The 17,101-nt window shown below is 37.9% G+C and overlaps 2 protein-coding genes across 2 annotated transcripts; both read left to right on the top strand.

Moving 5' to 3' along the window:
* Positions 1–421: 421 nt before the first annotated feature.
* ccr9a (chemokine (C-C motif) receptor 9a) lies at positions 422–2,434 on the top strand. Its single transcript, XM_056239532.1, has 3 exons — positions 422–542; positions 779–846; positions 1,109–2,434. The coding sequence occupies exons 2-3, from the start codon at positions 793–795 to the stop codon at positions 2,159–2,161; spliced, it is 1,107 nt and encodes a 368-aa protein (XP_056095507.1). The 5' UTR covers positions 422–542; positions 779–792; the 3' UTR covers positions 2,162–2,434.
* A 9,290-nt stretch (positions 2,435–11,724) lies between these two features.
* On the top strand, positions 11,725–14,226 carry LOC130074028 (uncharacterized). The gene is made up of 3 exons (XM_056239530.1): positions 11,725–11,807; positions 12,498–12,580; positions 13,009–14,226. The coding sequence occupies exons 1-3, from the start codon at positions 11,781–11,783 to the stop codon at positions 14,027–14,029; spliced, it is 1,131 nt and encodes a 376-aa protein (XP_056095505.1). The 5' UTR covers positions 11,725–11,780; the 3' UTR covers positions 14,030–14,226.
* Positions 14,227–17,101: the final 2,875 nt, after the last annotated feature.

Raw genomic sequence — 17,101 nt, 5'->3', positions numbered from 1 at the left:
ATGGCATGCATAAGGCAAGGCATTCGCTCTTCATTCACAGTCAGAAAAGTTGGTTAAGGTGTTGGTAGAGGTGCCATTTATCTATTTTTGTTGAGTAGCATGACTGTAAAACACATTTTAGTCCTTTGCATGCAATTATGTTGCAACACAGATAACACTGCATGATGGAGTTGATTGGGGAGCATTTTATCACACTGTGAGTAAACAAGTGCAGCCGTTTTTGAGGCGTGTCCAAAAATGATAAAATAAAAACAAAACAGTTTTCTCTTTATACTATGTATAAAATGGGCTCATAAAAAAAAAACATGTCAAACGTGGCTGTTGTGTGACTCTATGGCATGACTCTAAGAGAGGGAAAAAAGTGTGAAAAGAGTTGCTTCTTGTGCGTCACTGTGGTTAAACCTCAGACCTTAAAAGCTTCTGCAAAACAGACGTTTCCCAGACGGCGCCAAAAACAACGTGAAAGTGATCATAGTGATCGGGAAGGCAGCAGACAGCAGCTCATCTCTATTACTAGTCCCTTTTTTCTCCAAGATAGTAAAGTAAGTATCAATAGAGTTTTTAGACTATGTAAAGGATTTAACAGATTGCTAATGCTTAATTTCATAAACAGACCAAATTCAAAAGACTGATTAATAATGATATGCACTCTTTTTTGGTTGTGGATATTTGTGAATATAATATTTAGTGTACTTAAGTGAAATAAATAAGTGAATATTTGTTAATGAGTTTTTTTGTATATTTAATAATTTTTTTTTTTTTTTTTTACTTATTTAAGAACAGAGATCAACGATGAACATAACCGAGGTTGTGACGGCATTCACTGAGAATATGACGTCAGAATATGTAAGTGATATTTGAATATTTACATTAAGTGCATGCTGACAACTCTATGTCTCAATATGTCAATGTCACTTTTATTTGTATAGCACTATTACAACAACACATGTTGACCAATGTGCTTTACATCATCTCAGTAAAATAGACAAAAAATGATGACTGATGTTTGTCTGCAACTTTAACATAAACAAAGTGTTGTTTAAATGCACATTATCGAGGTTAATAAACTAAAAGCTAAGTAAGACACATGCTTTGCTAGATTTCACAGGATTATGATGAATCATCCACAACTATGGGTGATTATGAGGATGGGTCAGTGTGTGACAGATCGGCAGTGCGACAGTTTCGAAGCTACTATGAACCTGCTTTCTATTGGATAATTGTCATTCTGGGAGCCATTGGCAACTTTCTGGTGGTCTGGATATACACATACTTCGCAAACCGCTTGAAGGCTATGACGGACGTTTATCTACTGAACCTGGCTCTGGCAGATATGTTCTTCCTCTGCACTCTGCCCTTCTGGGCCGCCGATTCCATCTACGGCTGGACCTTTGGCTTGGCTCTCTGCAAAATCGTCTCTGCCATTTACAAAATCAACTTCTTCAGCAGCATGTTTTTACTTACCTGCATCAGCGTCGACCGCTACATTGTGATTGTCCAGACTACCAAGGCTCAAAACTCCAAGAGGGTCCGTCTCTTGTACAGCAAGCTCATTTGTGTGTTAGTCTGGATCCTGGCGGCCTTGTTGTCCATTCCAGAGTTTCTCTTTGCCCGTTCGAAAGAAGATGACGAGGGCAATCACTTTTGCACCATGGTCTACTGGAACAATGAAAACAACCGTACTAAAATACTGGTCCTGGTTCTCCAGATCTGCATGGGCTTCTGCATCCCTCTCATAGTGATGATCTTCTGCTATACCAACATCATCCGCACCTTGCTCAAGACGAGAAACTTCCAGAAGCACAAGGCCCTGCGGGTCATCATGGCAGTTGTGGCGGTGTTTGTTATCTCTCAGCTCCCGTACAATGGCATGTTGGTCTTGGAAGCCAGTCAGGCAGCCAATACGACAATTACAAACTGCGAAGAGGTCCAGCGCTTTGACATCACCGGACAAGTTTTGAAAAGCCTCGCCTACATGCACAGCTGCCTAAACCCGTTCCTTTACGCCTTCGTTGGAGTGCGTTTCCGAAAAGATGTGATTCGAATTTTCCACAATCTCGGCTGTCGTTCAACCATGAAGAACTCCAAGGTGTTGTTGGGAAGCCATCCCCGCCAATCTGTCATGTCGGACACAGACACCACCAATGCGCTGTCATTGTGAACAGGGTCAGATCACTGTCAGTGAGGTTTGCTTAGCAAAAGCTTCTGTTTTGCTGCAGGTGCTTGGCATCTGAGTTTCAAAACAGAAGTTCGAGGTTCCATAAGAGCTCTTTGCATGCTTGAAAACATGCTGCATGGTGGAGGGCTGAAGTTACCTGCTCACCACAATGAGATGGCTGCAACTTTGAATATTGCATAACAAGAGTTTTCTCTGTTTGACTGGGCCATTAAAATGAAAGTCAAATCCTGATCAAATAATTGTGTACTGTATTAACAGTATAAACAGTGTTGCAGCAGGGACTGATTTGCCCATTTAAGTGTTACAATATTTTCCATCTATTGTTCAGCATTAATTTTTCCAGTTTAACAAATGTTGTATAACAACATGATTTGTCATGTATGAGCACTGAATTTCTTCTAAGTGTTTTTTTTTTAAAAAAGAAGTGTTTATGAATGTTATTTTATTATGCTATTTTTAATTTTGTTTTAATTGCTGCAAAAGTATAACTGTGAAAGTTTTCTTGATGATTTAAAGCCAGTTTTGTACAGTCAGGGTTTTGTATCTGTATTGTTTTCATTTCACATCAAACATAATGTGTATAAATATTTGCTGCTCATTTTGTAAAATTTCAAACAGTATATTAAATACAAAATGTCAATAAACTTGATATACAGACTTTTAATTGTAGTCTTATTCCCTTTCTCTTATACAAACACATATGCATAAACACATATTTTCTCCATCATACACTGATATCACTGGGGAAGTACACCATCAGAACAGAAAATATATATATATATTTTTTTTTTACTTTAGGGCCAGAACAGCTTATCACTGGGGCAGTTTCCACAAAATGCACCTTTTATGGGTAAATAAGGTATACTAAAATTTAACTTTGAGGATACTGCCTCAGTGACAAGGCCAAGGTACAATGTTTGCACACAAGCATACTTCTATTAATATAGACATGAGAGTATCTAAGATGTTTTAATTGTGATACTCAAATCTGGCAGATTGCCACAAGTGCGTACTGTGGCGCGAACCGTTGGGATTGTGACGTACACTATCTGTCTGGTTTACTCAATGTGGTTTTGTGGGGAGACAGATCCACTCACTAGAAAACAGACACGTGCTTGCACACACACACACACACACACACACACACACACACACACACACACACACACACACACACACACACACACACACACACCTTACCCAAGCATTTCAAAAATCAACACACAATGCGATCAAAAAGTACCTTGAATTCAACAGACCTACAGGATGGAGCACAGAAAATCACATAAATTTCCACATAGACCTATCTGCTTATTAAAATGAAAACTGATTCAAAATGGGATCTTCTGTAACTTTCACAGTGTTTAAAAATTCTTTAAAAAACAAACAAAAAATTCCCTACCATGTCTACTAATTAAAACAAAAAACACTGTTGAATAATATATAGGCTAGTCATAGTGTAGGCTTTTTATTGTGATTAAAAAAGGAATCATTGCAGTACATGCTCAAGATAAAATTTTTCTGTTTCTCTGCTCTTAAATATATTAATGAAGTGCAGACGAGGTCAAATAACCACACAGTACAAGCACACCTCTGTCTCTGCTGAGCTTACGACAGGAAGTGGCAGACAAGCCAGCCAACGTGACATGTGACAGGCGCTGGCTGTCAATCAACAATGAATCTGAGGCAGAGTCTGGCCCTGTCCCAAATGGCACACTTCATGTGCACTTTCGGTCTTGTGGACTTACGATTGCTGCCGCGTGCGCGTGTCCGTTAAGTCCTTGAGACCGCAGTGTGTCCCATTGGTCATTTTTAGATCTTAGAAGGGTGCTCGCGAGCGCCCCCTCTGCGGTCGATTTGCGCCCTTGATGCGCACTTTTGCCGAGCCCACGCTGATGCGGACTCCACAGCAGACTTCTTCCCGACATTTAAAGCGGCGTTACGTCGCGAAAGTGCGGACTCAGAGGAAGACCGCGAGTGCTTAGGGGTTCCATTTGGGACAGGGCAACTGTCTGAAGTTATCATTTAAAATATATATTAAAACACATATAATAAAAACTATAAACACTAGGCTATATGCACATTGTGGCGTATAGCCTATTTAAAATTATATTATTGTTTATTTAAAGGGACACTGTGTAGGTTTTTAGGTATTTTATTATCTGAAATCAATATTTTTATTCTTAAATATGTCCTCAATGGTGTACAAATACCTCTGCAAATTATCTGACTTATCCTCGTAAATTAAGAATTTATTATCTTTATGTACATGGGACGGGTAGGTTCACGGAGGCTTCCATGTCGTTCCGCCATCTTGAAAAACTATAATAGCAGAGAGGGTCAAAAAGTACCAACCAAACGCGTTTCCACAACGCGTTTTCGTTCAGAGCCAGCGTCATGTAACTGAAAGCAGCAGAACCGGAGGAGCAGAGCTGAGAGGCGCTGGTCACTGCCCCGGCAAGTTTAAAAGGCTGCATTGCTTCTCTTCTCTGCCTTGGAAACTTTCAATTCTATCAAGATCGTCTCTTGTAGCTGCCGCGGGCATCTTTGTCGTCGTGGTATTGACTCTCGCTCTCCTCCTCTTCCTCGTCGTCCACCTCTACTAGACGACAGCGCCGGGTGATTCTGTCAGCAGTAAATAGGCTACTTTTAAAATAATGTAACTCACGTTTGAATGCCTTTTGTTTGTGATCCGATGTGGATTCTGATCACCATATAAGGTAGAAATATTTATACGCGAGTAAAAGACTATATTGCACGCTAACCATTAACGTTACCATAGTAAACAAAATAAACGCTTGAAGATACGCATAGTAAAAAAAACATAGTGAACGTTTGAAGAAATCAGACCAATCATAAAGGTTATCACAATAATGTTTTTATTTTATCTGTCAGATAGCCTACGTCTCGTCTCTTTATACCGGACTATCATAAAATAAAGCACATTTTTTTTCCCGGGAGCTTCCTCTGTTTCTCTGACTGAAAATATCTGTAACGTTAGCCTACTGGGAGTCGAGAGAGTGCTAAAGCTCCTCAGGTCGTATTATTGGTGGCATATATTTGTAGAAATTATCATTCTTTTTAAATGTGATATATGTCCTGTTACTACCAAATAAACAGAAACAGACGCGATTGAAGTAAGTGTGTCCTATTTCTTTTGTGAAACCTAACGGTAATTTATTTCTGTGTGACTAATGTGCAATTTTGACATACATTAATTCATGATCAATGTATCGCCTTTTATTGTAGACCTGGTAAAACATCGATGCTTGGGTTTTAAATAGTCAAGTAAACAACAAAAATGCCAGCAAACGGTCGCTTTTATCATATTTGTTTTGCAATGCTGTTTCCATTTCTTTCTGATTAGTTTTCTGATAACACGGGCGTGTTTTATTGAAGCACCGCGGAGCTTCTGGCCTGACAGTGGAAACGTTCTTCTGATCCACTGCCTCTCTGTCCTCTCCCTCTACTGTTGAATCATCTGATGATGATGATGATGATGATGATATCTAATCTAACAATGCACGTACTTAAGAAAATATAACGAATAAATAAGCATAAATACTAATTACAATGGTTCATGTTTTTCACAGTCAGTAATTCATACTGTAAAGTTGCAGTTTGTTTGAAATAACAAACCTGTTCACCCAAAGGAAAACTCGACGAAGTGCTATTAGAAGACGTCCTGTCAATAGCTTTTTGGTACATAACGGCTACCGTAGATGCAATACACATTTGAAAAAGCGAGGCGCTGGAGAGCACAATTCGTTTGAATGCAAAATACAATTTCACCGCTAGATGGGAGTAATTCCTACACAATGTCCCTTTAAATATTTTGATCAGATATATCTGATCCTCTATGATCTGATCTTTGTTTTTGTCTGTATGACTCCCCCTAGTGGACATGGACATTTTTCCATCTTGGAACAGATGTTCAAAATTAAAGTTAAAAAGGGCAATTTAATTTCAATATAGGCCTATCCTGCGTCGTCGTCTTGAGTTTGTGGGTTTCTAGCAGCAGCGTTTAGGATTAGCATATGATAAAGCTAGTCTAATACAAAATAAGTGGACTAAAAGCCACAAAACGTGGATTTAATAAGTTGTTTTTCTTTAAATGCATTTTTCATGGCATTCGTTGTTCCTGCTAAATGTAAACAGCTGAAACTTTAATGGTGGTTTACGGGTGCTGGAAGGCGCATAATAGGCTATTAATGGCTCGACGCTCCCACCACCGCGCCGGCATCTTTACACAGAAAAAGCGGCACATAAACCAAATCTAAAGCGGAATAAAATCACAAAATGTATACAATTTACACAGAATGTTTATTGCTTATCTGAAGCGGCATAAATGCATTTACACAGAAATTAAAATCGCGGGAAACACAACTTTGAGTTGAACATTACATCACTATTTTAAAACTACCGTTTTAAATGAATTTAAAAATAATTAAATAGTAAACAAAGAATAAAAACTCGAGATAAATAAAAATACGGAATTTTAAATTACTTTCCTCTATAGGCCTATCTCACGCTTTGATGTTTGTCTACTGATAGCCTATATTCTTTAATAAAATTGTTCCAGATGGAACAATTATGCTACAAAGTAATGATGAATTATAGATCGGCGCAGAATCAAGAGATCAAAATTTGTTTTTTTCCAAAGAGCCAGGCTAAACAATTATGCTATCGTTAGCGTTTCAGGCAGGTCGTGTGGGGATGAAATATCGTCCTCTAGGAGATGATTTTTGGAATACAATATGCACAGTGACGCAGAATAGTATCGTATCTGAGTGAAATGTAGCGCGCGTTGATCAGTCTCTTCAAAGGAAGATTATAAACGGCGAAAGCCAATTGATAACACACGTCGACGACTCTGTCGACCGTTGCTGTTCACTGTAGCCTACATGCTATACCTTGGGAGATATCATTAGGAAGCATGGGATTAGTTTTCACTGTTATGCCGATGATACTTAGCTCTATATCTCTTCGCGCCTCAACGAAACTTGCCAATTCAAGAAATTAACGGAATGCATAGCTGTTATACAAATTTGGATGACTAGTAATTTCCTATTACTTAATTCTAAAAAAACAACAACAGATTTTCTAATGATTGGACCAAAAACCTCTGCAGATACAAACTATCTAACAATTAATGGCTGCTCTGTCAAGTCTTCGTCGTCGGTTAGGAACCTGGGTGTGCTCTTTGATACCAATCTTTCATTTGAAGGCCACGTTTCTAGCATCTGTAAAACCGCATTCTTCCATCTTAAAAATATATCTAAATTACAACATATGCTTTCAATGAAAAATGCGAAACAGTTCATTCGTTTATGACCTCAAAGCTAGATTATTGTAATGCTCTTATGGGTGGTTGCCCTGCAGGCATAATAAACAAACTACAGCTGGTCCAAAACGCAGCAGCTAGAGTTCTTACTAGAACCAGGAAGTATGACCATATTAGCCCGGTTCGTTCAACAGTGCATTGGCTCCCTATTAAACATTGCATACATTTTTAAATATTGCTGATTACTTACAAAGTACTAAATGGTTTAGCTCCCCAGTACTTGAGCGAGCTCTTAACACATTATAGTCCTTCACATATAGTCGCATTATAGTCTATTGCAATCTCAAAACTCTGGCCAGTTGATACCTAGAATATCAAAATCGACTCCTAACATTGTCGGGGAAGTAGACACACTCTGAAAGTTTAATCTAAAAACACATCTCTTTAACCTGGCATACACATAGAAAATGATACATTCCTATTATTCAAATCAGTTAAATGATTATTAGGCTGCATAAATTAGCTCAGCCGGAACCGGGAACACTTATAACATCCGATGTACTCATTACATCATAAGAAGAATGGTACCTACGCTAATGTTAGTCTTTCTGCTTATTCCGAGGTTTACTGTAATCAGCTGGTTCCAGGCCGTATCCAGACCAGATGGAGGACCTGCGCCTAGACACGACCACAACGCATCCCTGAAGTTTCAGCAGAGATTGTGTCAACTAGACTCATCGATGGCCTCATCGACATGACAGCCATCAGCACTGATCCTCAACAAACCCGTCTACATTTTGGTGTGATGACTCTGATCTTAAACCAGATGGAACTGGATAATATTCTGATTGTTCCAAACCACTGACCTATAATGCTGCCTAAATCATAATCATACACTGTTCGTTCATTGGCCAGAGGAGAACTGACCCTCAAAATGAGCCTGGGTTCTCCCAAGGTTTTTTCTCCATTCTGCCTCCTGATGGAGTTTGGGTTCCTTGCCACTGTCGCCATTTTTCCACCTTTGTTGCCATTGGCTTGGCTTGCTTAGTTGGGGACATTAAATTTAACATTTAATTTAATATTCAACAATAATATTGATCTGAATGCATTGCCACTATACAAGAACTGAACTGAGCTGAGCTGGACGATGACATCACGGTTTACTCCAGAGCGGCTATATATATATAAATGAACTAAATTAATAACTTTTTTTAAAACAAAAATGAAACATCACTGAACTTATTAAGCTGGATGTGACGCTATTTTCTTCTGGAACAAACTTTTTTCCATTATTTTCCTGTTATGCTTTGAAACAATCTGTATTGTAAAAAGCCCTATATAAATAAATATGACTTGACTAATAATACCTAATATTTCATAGGAATAGCCTATTGAAATTTAAGAAATTGTATTTCAATAGGCTATTCCTATGAAATATTAGGTATTATTAGTCAAGTCAAGTCTCCAAAATGTCTCCAAAATGCCTGATAAACATTATTTAAGTCCTGGTGTCCTCTTCAGTGGACATGTATGAAATCGATGTCCAGTTTCGTAACAGAAAGTCATATTTTAATTAAAAACTCCATAACATTTTCCTGAGATGTTGATTTATTTAAAAATGAGTCAGATTTAAATGATAATTACCAAATATTATCATGTTTCCACAAGAGTGTTAAAGGGGTCATATAATGCCATTTTTGTACAAGCTAATATGATTCTTTAGGGTCTAAATTAAAAGTTTGTAATATACTTTAATTAAAAATTCTCATTAGTATTGTAAGAAAACACTTATTTTACCTGGTAAAAAACAGCTTTGTTTTCAGCAAGCCGTTTCAGTGTATATGACTTTAAATGATCATGAGCTTTGCTGACTCCGCCTCTCTGTTCTGTGCGTACACCGTTTAAAACACAATAACACAATAACCATAACACGTTGTTCAGTATAAACGTGGGATTATGCATTATATTGAGAACGTCATACATAGAAAACATGCCGTAATGTACCCTGACTGTAAACCTTAGACGCATTCATTGTGAAGCGTGCAGCTAGCGATTTACAAGAATTAATATAAATATTAATATAAAGTTTAATAAAACGTTACACTCACTTCAGTTCTTCTGGAGCAGCTGCAGGAACACAAATAGATGGTACCGATCCTTTCAGGAGCAGCTTCTTAGCAAAACCAGCTTTATACCTCCTCGTTTATAAAGCAGTCTGGTGTGTGAAATGATTTGCGCAAACATGAGAGCATTGACGTTGCTCGTGGGGAATATTCCCTTCGAAAACAAACTCAGCCACTGCGTCTTCGGCGGTTCGGATTTAGGAACATTAAAATGACTGCTGTGTTCGTTATTACACCCAAGAACAGAACACCACAATCGCTTAGACGCCATTCTGCTCATAGACAGTGCTCCAGCATATCAACAATAGCTGCGTTTACATGGAGACTTATAATCAGATTGACGGCTCAATCGGACTAAAAACCCTTCATGTAAACACCTTAATCGATCCGATTGAGCTCGATCCGATTGAAATTTCGATCCGATTGAAAGGGGTGGTTTACTCCTTTTGTAATCCGATCGAGAGAACATGTAAACACTTGATCGGATTGAAAACCGAAACTTAAAGGACTGCGCATGTGCAATGACGCTGAAATAGCGTAATGACGTATGACGCACGGAACGAGCTGTTCTTCCTGTTGAATAAAGTGAATATAAATGAGTGTTCCGTTATTAAAAAATTCTCGTTTCACTCAGCGTCTGTGAAGTGAAGCAGGACAACGTCCCACCAGTGCTTGTTTCAGATTATCATCCATGGACGACTGGTTTTGGGCGCGGGGAGACGGATAAATATTAAGTCTGCTGTTTAAAACAAATAAAGAACCAATAGAGGAGAATAGTTATGCGCGAACAGCGGCATATTCGTGCAGTGTGCGCATGTCAAAAAATCAATTCCGATTTGAATCTTGTGACATATAAACGCGCACATCAACCCGATTACTTTATTTATCGTTCATGTAAACACCATGTTCGGATTCATCAATCGGATTGATTTCATTCCGATTGAACCATGTAAACGCAGCTAATGACCCCGCCGGTCGGCGCGGACTATGATTGACAGCTAGCTCACGAGCGAGGGCGGGTCTGTGTTGAAACGCGGCTGTCATTCAACAATCGTGGGAGGGGCATGCGAGCTTGTGACGTCACAGGCTCGAACGGCTCGATTTGAGGCAGGGGAAAACATATAAGGAGATTAAAACAAAACCACTGGATGGATTTTTATCATTATATGATGGCTGTGTACAGACACTGCCAACACACATTTCAGTACAATCAACTTGTAAAAGTGCATGTACCATTATATGACCCCTTTAAATTTGATCACTAAATTAATGTCAGTTACTTTTAAAGAACAAGGAGAGTGAAACTTCCACAGTGAAACTTCCAAACATTTGGTATCTCTGAAAAGCCCTGAATGTGCTCTTTACTTTATAACTGTGACGTATGGTGTCAGAGAAATTCACTAAAATATGATGTCCACTACAGAGGACAATAAGGGTCCCAGGAGGATATGAAAAATAAAGTTACATAGATGTAAATGAGGAAACAATCTCAATCTAATATGTAAATAGAAGAAGACATAAAAACCAATCACATTTCAGTATGCAAATATTGGCGTGACATCATGATTTACCAGTATCAATGGGGTACTTTCTGGTTCGTTTCTTGAAAACCTTACAGAAATTATCTTCAAATTCAAAGTTTCAATGGTGTCTTCGTGGAGCATAACTGACTAGTGGACTATCTTTACCTGCCCAGTGAATTTTAGTGTAATGTATCATTTTAGTGTAACCGGCCGGTCCAGAGCAGGTTTCGGGAAGATCGCACATCACTTGGAGGCGAGTGCACGTCTACGATACACGTTTCATAATTGACGACTTGAAGGGATGTTTTATCTGGACAACTTGTCTTATCTGTGCCTCTTCGTCGCGGAAGAGTAAGATAAGGTAAGGAGTTTATTCTTATTGGACCCAAACGAAAGAAAACCTTTGTGGAGCCTATCGTATCATAGTCATCACTTGGGGTGTTGCAAATGTCTTGTTTTTGTTTTAAACTTCACTACCAACAAAAAATGTCAATTATTAATAAACAAATATCTCTGCAAGGTAAATATTTTCATATTACATATTACTACGGTGTCCAGAGAGGTAACTTTAGAAGATATATCCTTTTTCTATTGACACTCTTGTCTGAATATTTTGTGTTCACAGGACGTCTACATTACTGTTTAGGCTACATCAACTGGAAAGTCTGCACATGTCTGTGGTAGTGAACGCACAACAGGTATCATGATAGTGTTTCTGCTGCTTATGAAGTTACATGAGCTGCCAGTGTAACATGAGTATTATTGTGTTTGTAGCATTTAAAAAAAAAAAAAATAGATTATGCATACAGTGGCACAAAAATGTATTTAAAATATTTGGACACCCACACTTAAAAATGCCTGTATGGCATTGCATTAAATGACAAGGTAGCAAACCAAGTGGCATTTCTTTTAACAAAAATAAATAAATAATAATAATAATAAAACAATAGAAATATTGTTCAAAATGAATAACAAAAAATGTCTGGACACTTTATGGTTGCCAAGCTTTAGTGGAAGATGAGGATAGTTAATATGATGTTTGCCATCCATTAAAATATACCTGAGACCAACTGGTTAAAAATGCTTCATAAAGGTGAAGTTAGTTTTAAAGTTTTGAGACATTCAGTAACAATTATATTTGTAAATAATTTGTATGTAAATACTTAAAAGTGCACTACGTAACTTTTGACCCTCTGGATAGATAGTATATCAGGGTAGGACAAAAGCATGTTTTGGAAGAAGCATCGAATGTGTATTGACTATTTGATTATTTAAATTTAGTTAATTTTGAAGAAAATAGTTACATAGTGTACCTTTTTAAAAGCTTTAACTTGACTGACTTTAAGCCATTGTATATTTCAATGAAAATCACAAATTTTATTTTGCAGGTATCTTTAACAGCCTGCATTTCTAATGACTGTATGGCACAGGAACCAACCACCTGTTGCAGCCAAACAAAATCATCCCAGGTGTAAGTAGATACTGACTACTTACTGACACATCTGGTATTGCCAGCCAGATATACTCATCTGAGTGTTTTGGAAAATCAATCGATTCAGTGATTAGTAATTACCCTGGCAGTATTATATGCAATAGATTCTCTATTACCTACAGATACGTTTAACACTCTGCGTTTAAAATCTAGGTCTAAGTAAAATGAATATATTAGAAATGTAGATCAGGACTTGGCACAGAGGTTTGCTGTGTTTGCCAGGAATCTTAACCTTTTGTTGAACTGAATGTTGCTTTGTTTCATGCTGCAACACTAGACTTCTCACATTTTGCCAACCTGGAACTGATACTCCATGTGACAATGCTCGGATATCAATTGAAGAGGTTAAATGGCATCTCGAGAAAAATGTATTTTATAATTGCATTTGTACATATTATTTTCTTCAGCTTGAAGCAACATCATAAAACACAGTTAAGGATGCTGTCACACAGATGGCAGAGGCTTGGTCTTCAGCCTCCAATCCTCTGGGACACACAAGAACACATTTCTGAACATAGCCCTGAGGTAGAAACCAGACCAGCACTTGAAATTCACCCCATACAGGTCAGCTGCATTGTTTCTTCAAGGGACGAAGGACCAGATGAGATCAAGATAATCAGCGCTTCCCACTGTAGGAGTTGCAGTAATGATCCTCTTGAATCAAATGCATCAAAACAACCCTCCAGCCAGGTGTCAGTTGAGTCTGAAAACAGTGACCTCTCTGATCAAGAGAAAGACAATATCGCTGTTCTAAAATGGGAAACTCCATTAGAATTGAACTTGAGGCCGGACTCATTTGATAGAGATCTAGAATCTACAGAGACTGGAGAAGGAGAACAAGTGTATCCTGAGGTTCTCCCTTTTCCCCTCAAAGATCTCGACTTTAGTCAGTCGCTATCCAGAGCGGATGATTTGGAGAGCCAGCACAACGTTTGTTTAACCGACCCTTGTCTTGCCGCTATGGCGGCACGCATGATAAAGATGGAGAAACTTCAGACTGCGACTATACAGAAAGAACAAGGAAAGGCAGTCAGATCTCGTCCAGCAACTGCTTTGGTACGAAGCGACAATCGTCTGAGACAGGTGGAAAGCACTTGTTCTCAGGCAGAACACTTGAGGACTAAAGGCAGTAATTCAATTTTAAAAGAAGTAACAAAACTCACACTTTCAAGCTCTCATTTAAAGTCTATGCATCGTAATCGTCCCTCGCCAAATGCTGGGAAGGTGTGGATTAGATTTCAGCAACCACCGGCTTTACCCAAGAAGCCACACTCTGGTGTGGTCAAATTAAAGAAGACTGAAGCCCTTGTTCATGATCGTAATGTTCATTCGAGTATGTCACCAAAATGCAATAGTCCAAATAGCTTCAAGAGATGCAAACCCACAAAGAAAGGCATGCCAAAGCCTCAGAAGACTTCCTCTGAATAGACTAGTGTTCCTGTTAAAGCTCCTTGTTGGAAGACATGATATAATTATCTTGAAAGGGTTTTAAGCTTGAAGACTGACAGTGTGTTATTAACTGTGCATGTCACTGTATTTAATGTTCCAAATTCAATACAAGTTAAGCTCCATCAACAACATTTGTGGCATGCTGTCAGTTACCACAGAAAAATAACCTTGAATTTTCCCTCAGTAAAAAAAAAAAAAAAAAACAGCAGCAGAACTAACTACTACAGTGTTATCAATATATCAAAATGCTACGTAAAAATGAATTGAAACTAGACAAGTCATTTTAAAATTCACTATTTATTAACATTCAGACATGTTTCTATAAAATGTGCAATATTGGCTATATAATGTGACAATGAACATTGTTTGGCTGTGCGCGGATGTAGATCATTTCCCCCAAGAGTGGATGAGGAGATGCGCTCTTGAAAGGCACTTCAATAATAGATTAGGAAAGCAGCTGGCCATCAGGATCTTTCACACACTTGGAGTCACATTGACAGTAGGGAAACCTTTAACACTTACCCTGAAAATAGAATTAAAAATGGTTAGTTGTGGTTTAAAGTAAAGGTCACTTTTGTGGGTGACAAGCAAACATGTATTTCATAAAAAGGAAAAGCATTACCTTTTGGTTGAAAAATTTAGAATGTATTTACCAAATTGAAACTTATGTTCGTTGAGCCAATAATTTAATTTGTGAGGAATATATATACATTCTCAATTATATATCCACTCAAATATAAATTGCTTATAACTTGCAAATGTAGCTATAAAAGTGTTATGTCTTGCATAAATACATTTGGATGTGGCCAAATGATTTGAGAAAAAGAACAACAGTATCTGTAACTTTGTCAAATTGTTTAAAGGCTAATACTGTAGTCAACTTAAAATCAACAGCTTAATTCTCATTAAGAGCTCTCGCTAAAACAGAAACCTTTTTCCAGATGAGATTTCCTTAAAGAGTCTTCTTTATCAGACAGCACCTACAATACAGAGAATAAATATAGCAGTATCTTGGGACATTACAGAAAGCACACGTTCTTGAAATATCCTGTGGAAATACACAATTATCAGCTGACACAAAAAATTCCAGGAACAAACCTCTGTTGTTCACACCAAACTAAAGTGAATGCAAGGTTTCCATGAAACTGAATATGGACAGTTTATTCTGTGATCAGACCAATAATAATGCTGGCAGATAGAATTGATAAAAGTACAGAAAAATGTGTTATAAAATGTGGATGTATGTATAAGGAGTGGTGGTGTGAAAAATAAAGTACACCCTTTTGAATTCTATGATTTTATATATCATTCAGGACATACTAAAAAAATCATCTGGCCCTTGACAGGTCTTAAAATTAGGTAAATACAACCTCAGATTAACAACAACACATAACATATTACACCGTGCCATGGTTTATTTAACAAAAACTAGGCAAAAATGGAGACGCCATGTGTGACAAATAAGTGCACCCTTACTGCTTTCATAGGAGTTAAGAGGGTAAGTAGCAGTCAGGCGCTGCTAATCAAATGTCTTTGATTAATTGATCATCTACAAGCGTGACCAAATTCACCCCAAGGTCAGAACGTGCATGCAACAGGACAATGATGCCAAGGACGTCACCAGCAAATCTACAACAGAATGGCTGAAAAAGAAAAGAATCAAGGTGTTGTACTGGCCAAGACCTCAACCCAACTGAAATGCTGTGGCGGGACCTTAAGAGAGCTCAAACCTCAATGAACTGAAGCAACGTTGTAAAGAAGAATGGGCCAAGATTCCTCCACAATGACTGAAAGTCATTAAGAAAATGACTACAAGTTATTACTGCAGCTAAAGGTGGTTCTACAAGCAATTAAATCATAGGGTGTACTTAATTTGTCACACATGGCTTCACCTTTTTGGCTTTATTTTGGTTAAATAAATAATGACACGGTGTAATATGTCGTTTAGGACACAGGTAATATTAAGACCGGCTAATGACCAGACGATTATTTATGTCCTGATACGTAAAACCATTGAATTCAAACGGGTGTACTTTCTTTTTCACCTGACTGTCTAGTATGTTTTCATTATAACATCACATTTCATTTCACATGCAATATACAAGGGTTTTAATACATGAAAATATATAGCTGCCTCTATATTTTAGAAAGGGGCCCTTATTTTCATATTTTTGGTCCTTGACAGAAATGATCACTGTACAGATCTACAGCTCAAGCCAAAAAATATTAATAAAAAAGAGATTTAGTGATGCTACAGATGAGATGGGATCATAAATCCTGTACGCATCAGCTCTGAACTAGCTGTTTATTTCTAATCAGAGCTTTACTTTGTGTTGGATCTAAACATGCCTTTAGGAATGACCTGGATAAAGGGCCTTGAAGAGGTCTCGTCCCTTTCAAAGCAGAGGCAGGCAGGAGGATGATGGACAGACGTGTCTCCATTGGCCAGAGAATATACTCGAACACAAAGAAACAATGGGAGAAATAGCACAAACAGCAGTTAGTGTCGATGAAACAAAACCCACCATAAGGTTCCTAAGACGCTGAATTATGTTCTTACAGCGTTAAGATTAACTTGAAAGACAGACAACTTGTGGGAAGTATAAATTTGTGTTTTTTTGCTCCACAAAACATCTTTATTTTATGTTGTTTAATGACAAATAATGTGAATTTACAATAAATTCATATTATTCCATTTTCATGCAGGACAGACTTTGCAAAAGATAACAGGTAATTCTTCCAACATGAGCTATACTTTATGACCGGTGTATCTTAAAGGAATTGAGATATGAATAAAGAAGCAATTACCGCTTGTAACAAGCAGATTCATAGATCAGAGCAGGAAAACCCCTGTATCAAAAGACAACATGGTCACAAACACGAGAAGAGCCACAGAAAAAGACATCTAAATTGTCTACACATAGCGAAAAACACACCAGAGAGTTTGTACAGTAGTGCATTGGAAACCATACAGATTCTCATGCATATTGAAAAGCACTCAATAGGTTATACAAAAACTATGACAACTGTGACAACTCTGAAAAAAGGTGA

This window comes from Rhinichthys klamathensis, unplaced genomic scaffold, assembly GCF_029890125.1.
Source record: "Rhinichthys klamathensis goyatoka isolate OS25496 unplaced genomic scaffold, OSU_Roscu_1.1 h1tg000566l_1, whole genome shotgun sequence".
Lineage (NCBI taxonomy): Eukaryota > Metazoa > Chordata > Actinopteri > Cypriniformes > Leuciscidae > Rhinichthys > Rhinichthys klamathensis.
This window is presented reverse-complemented; position numbering and strand designations above follow the sequence as displayed.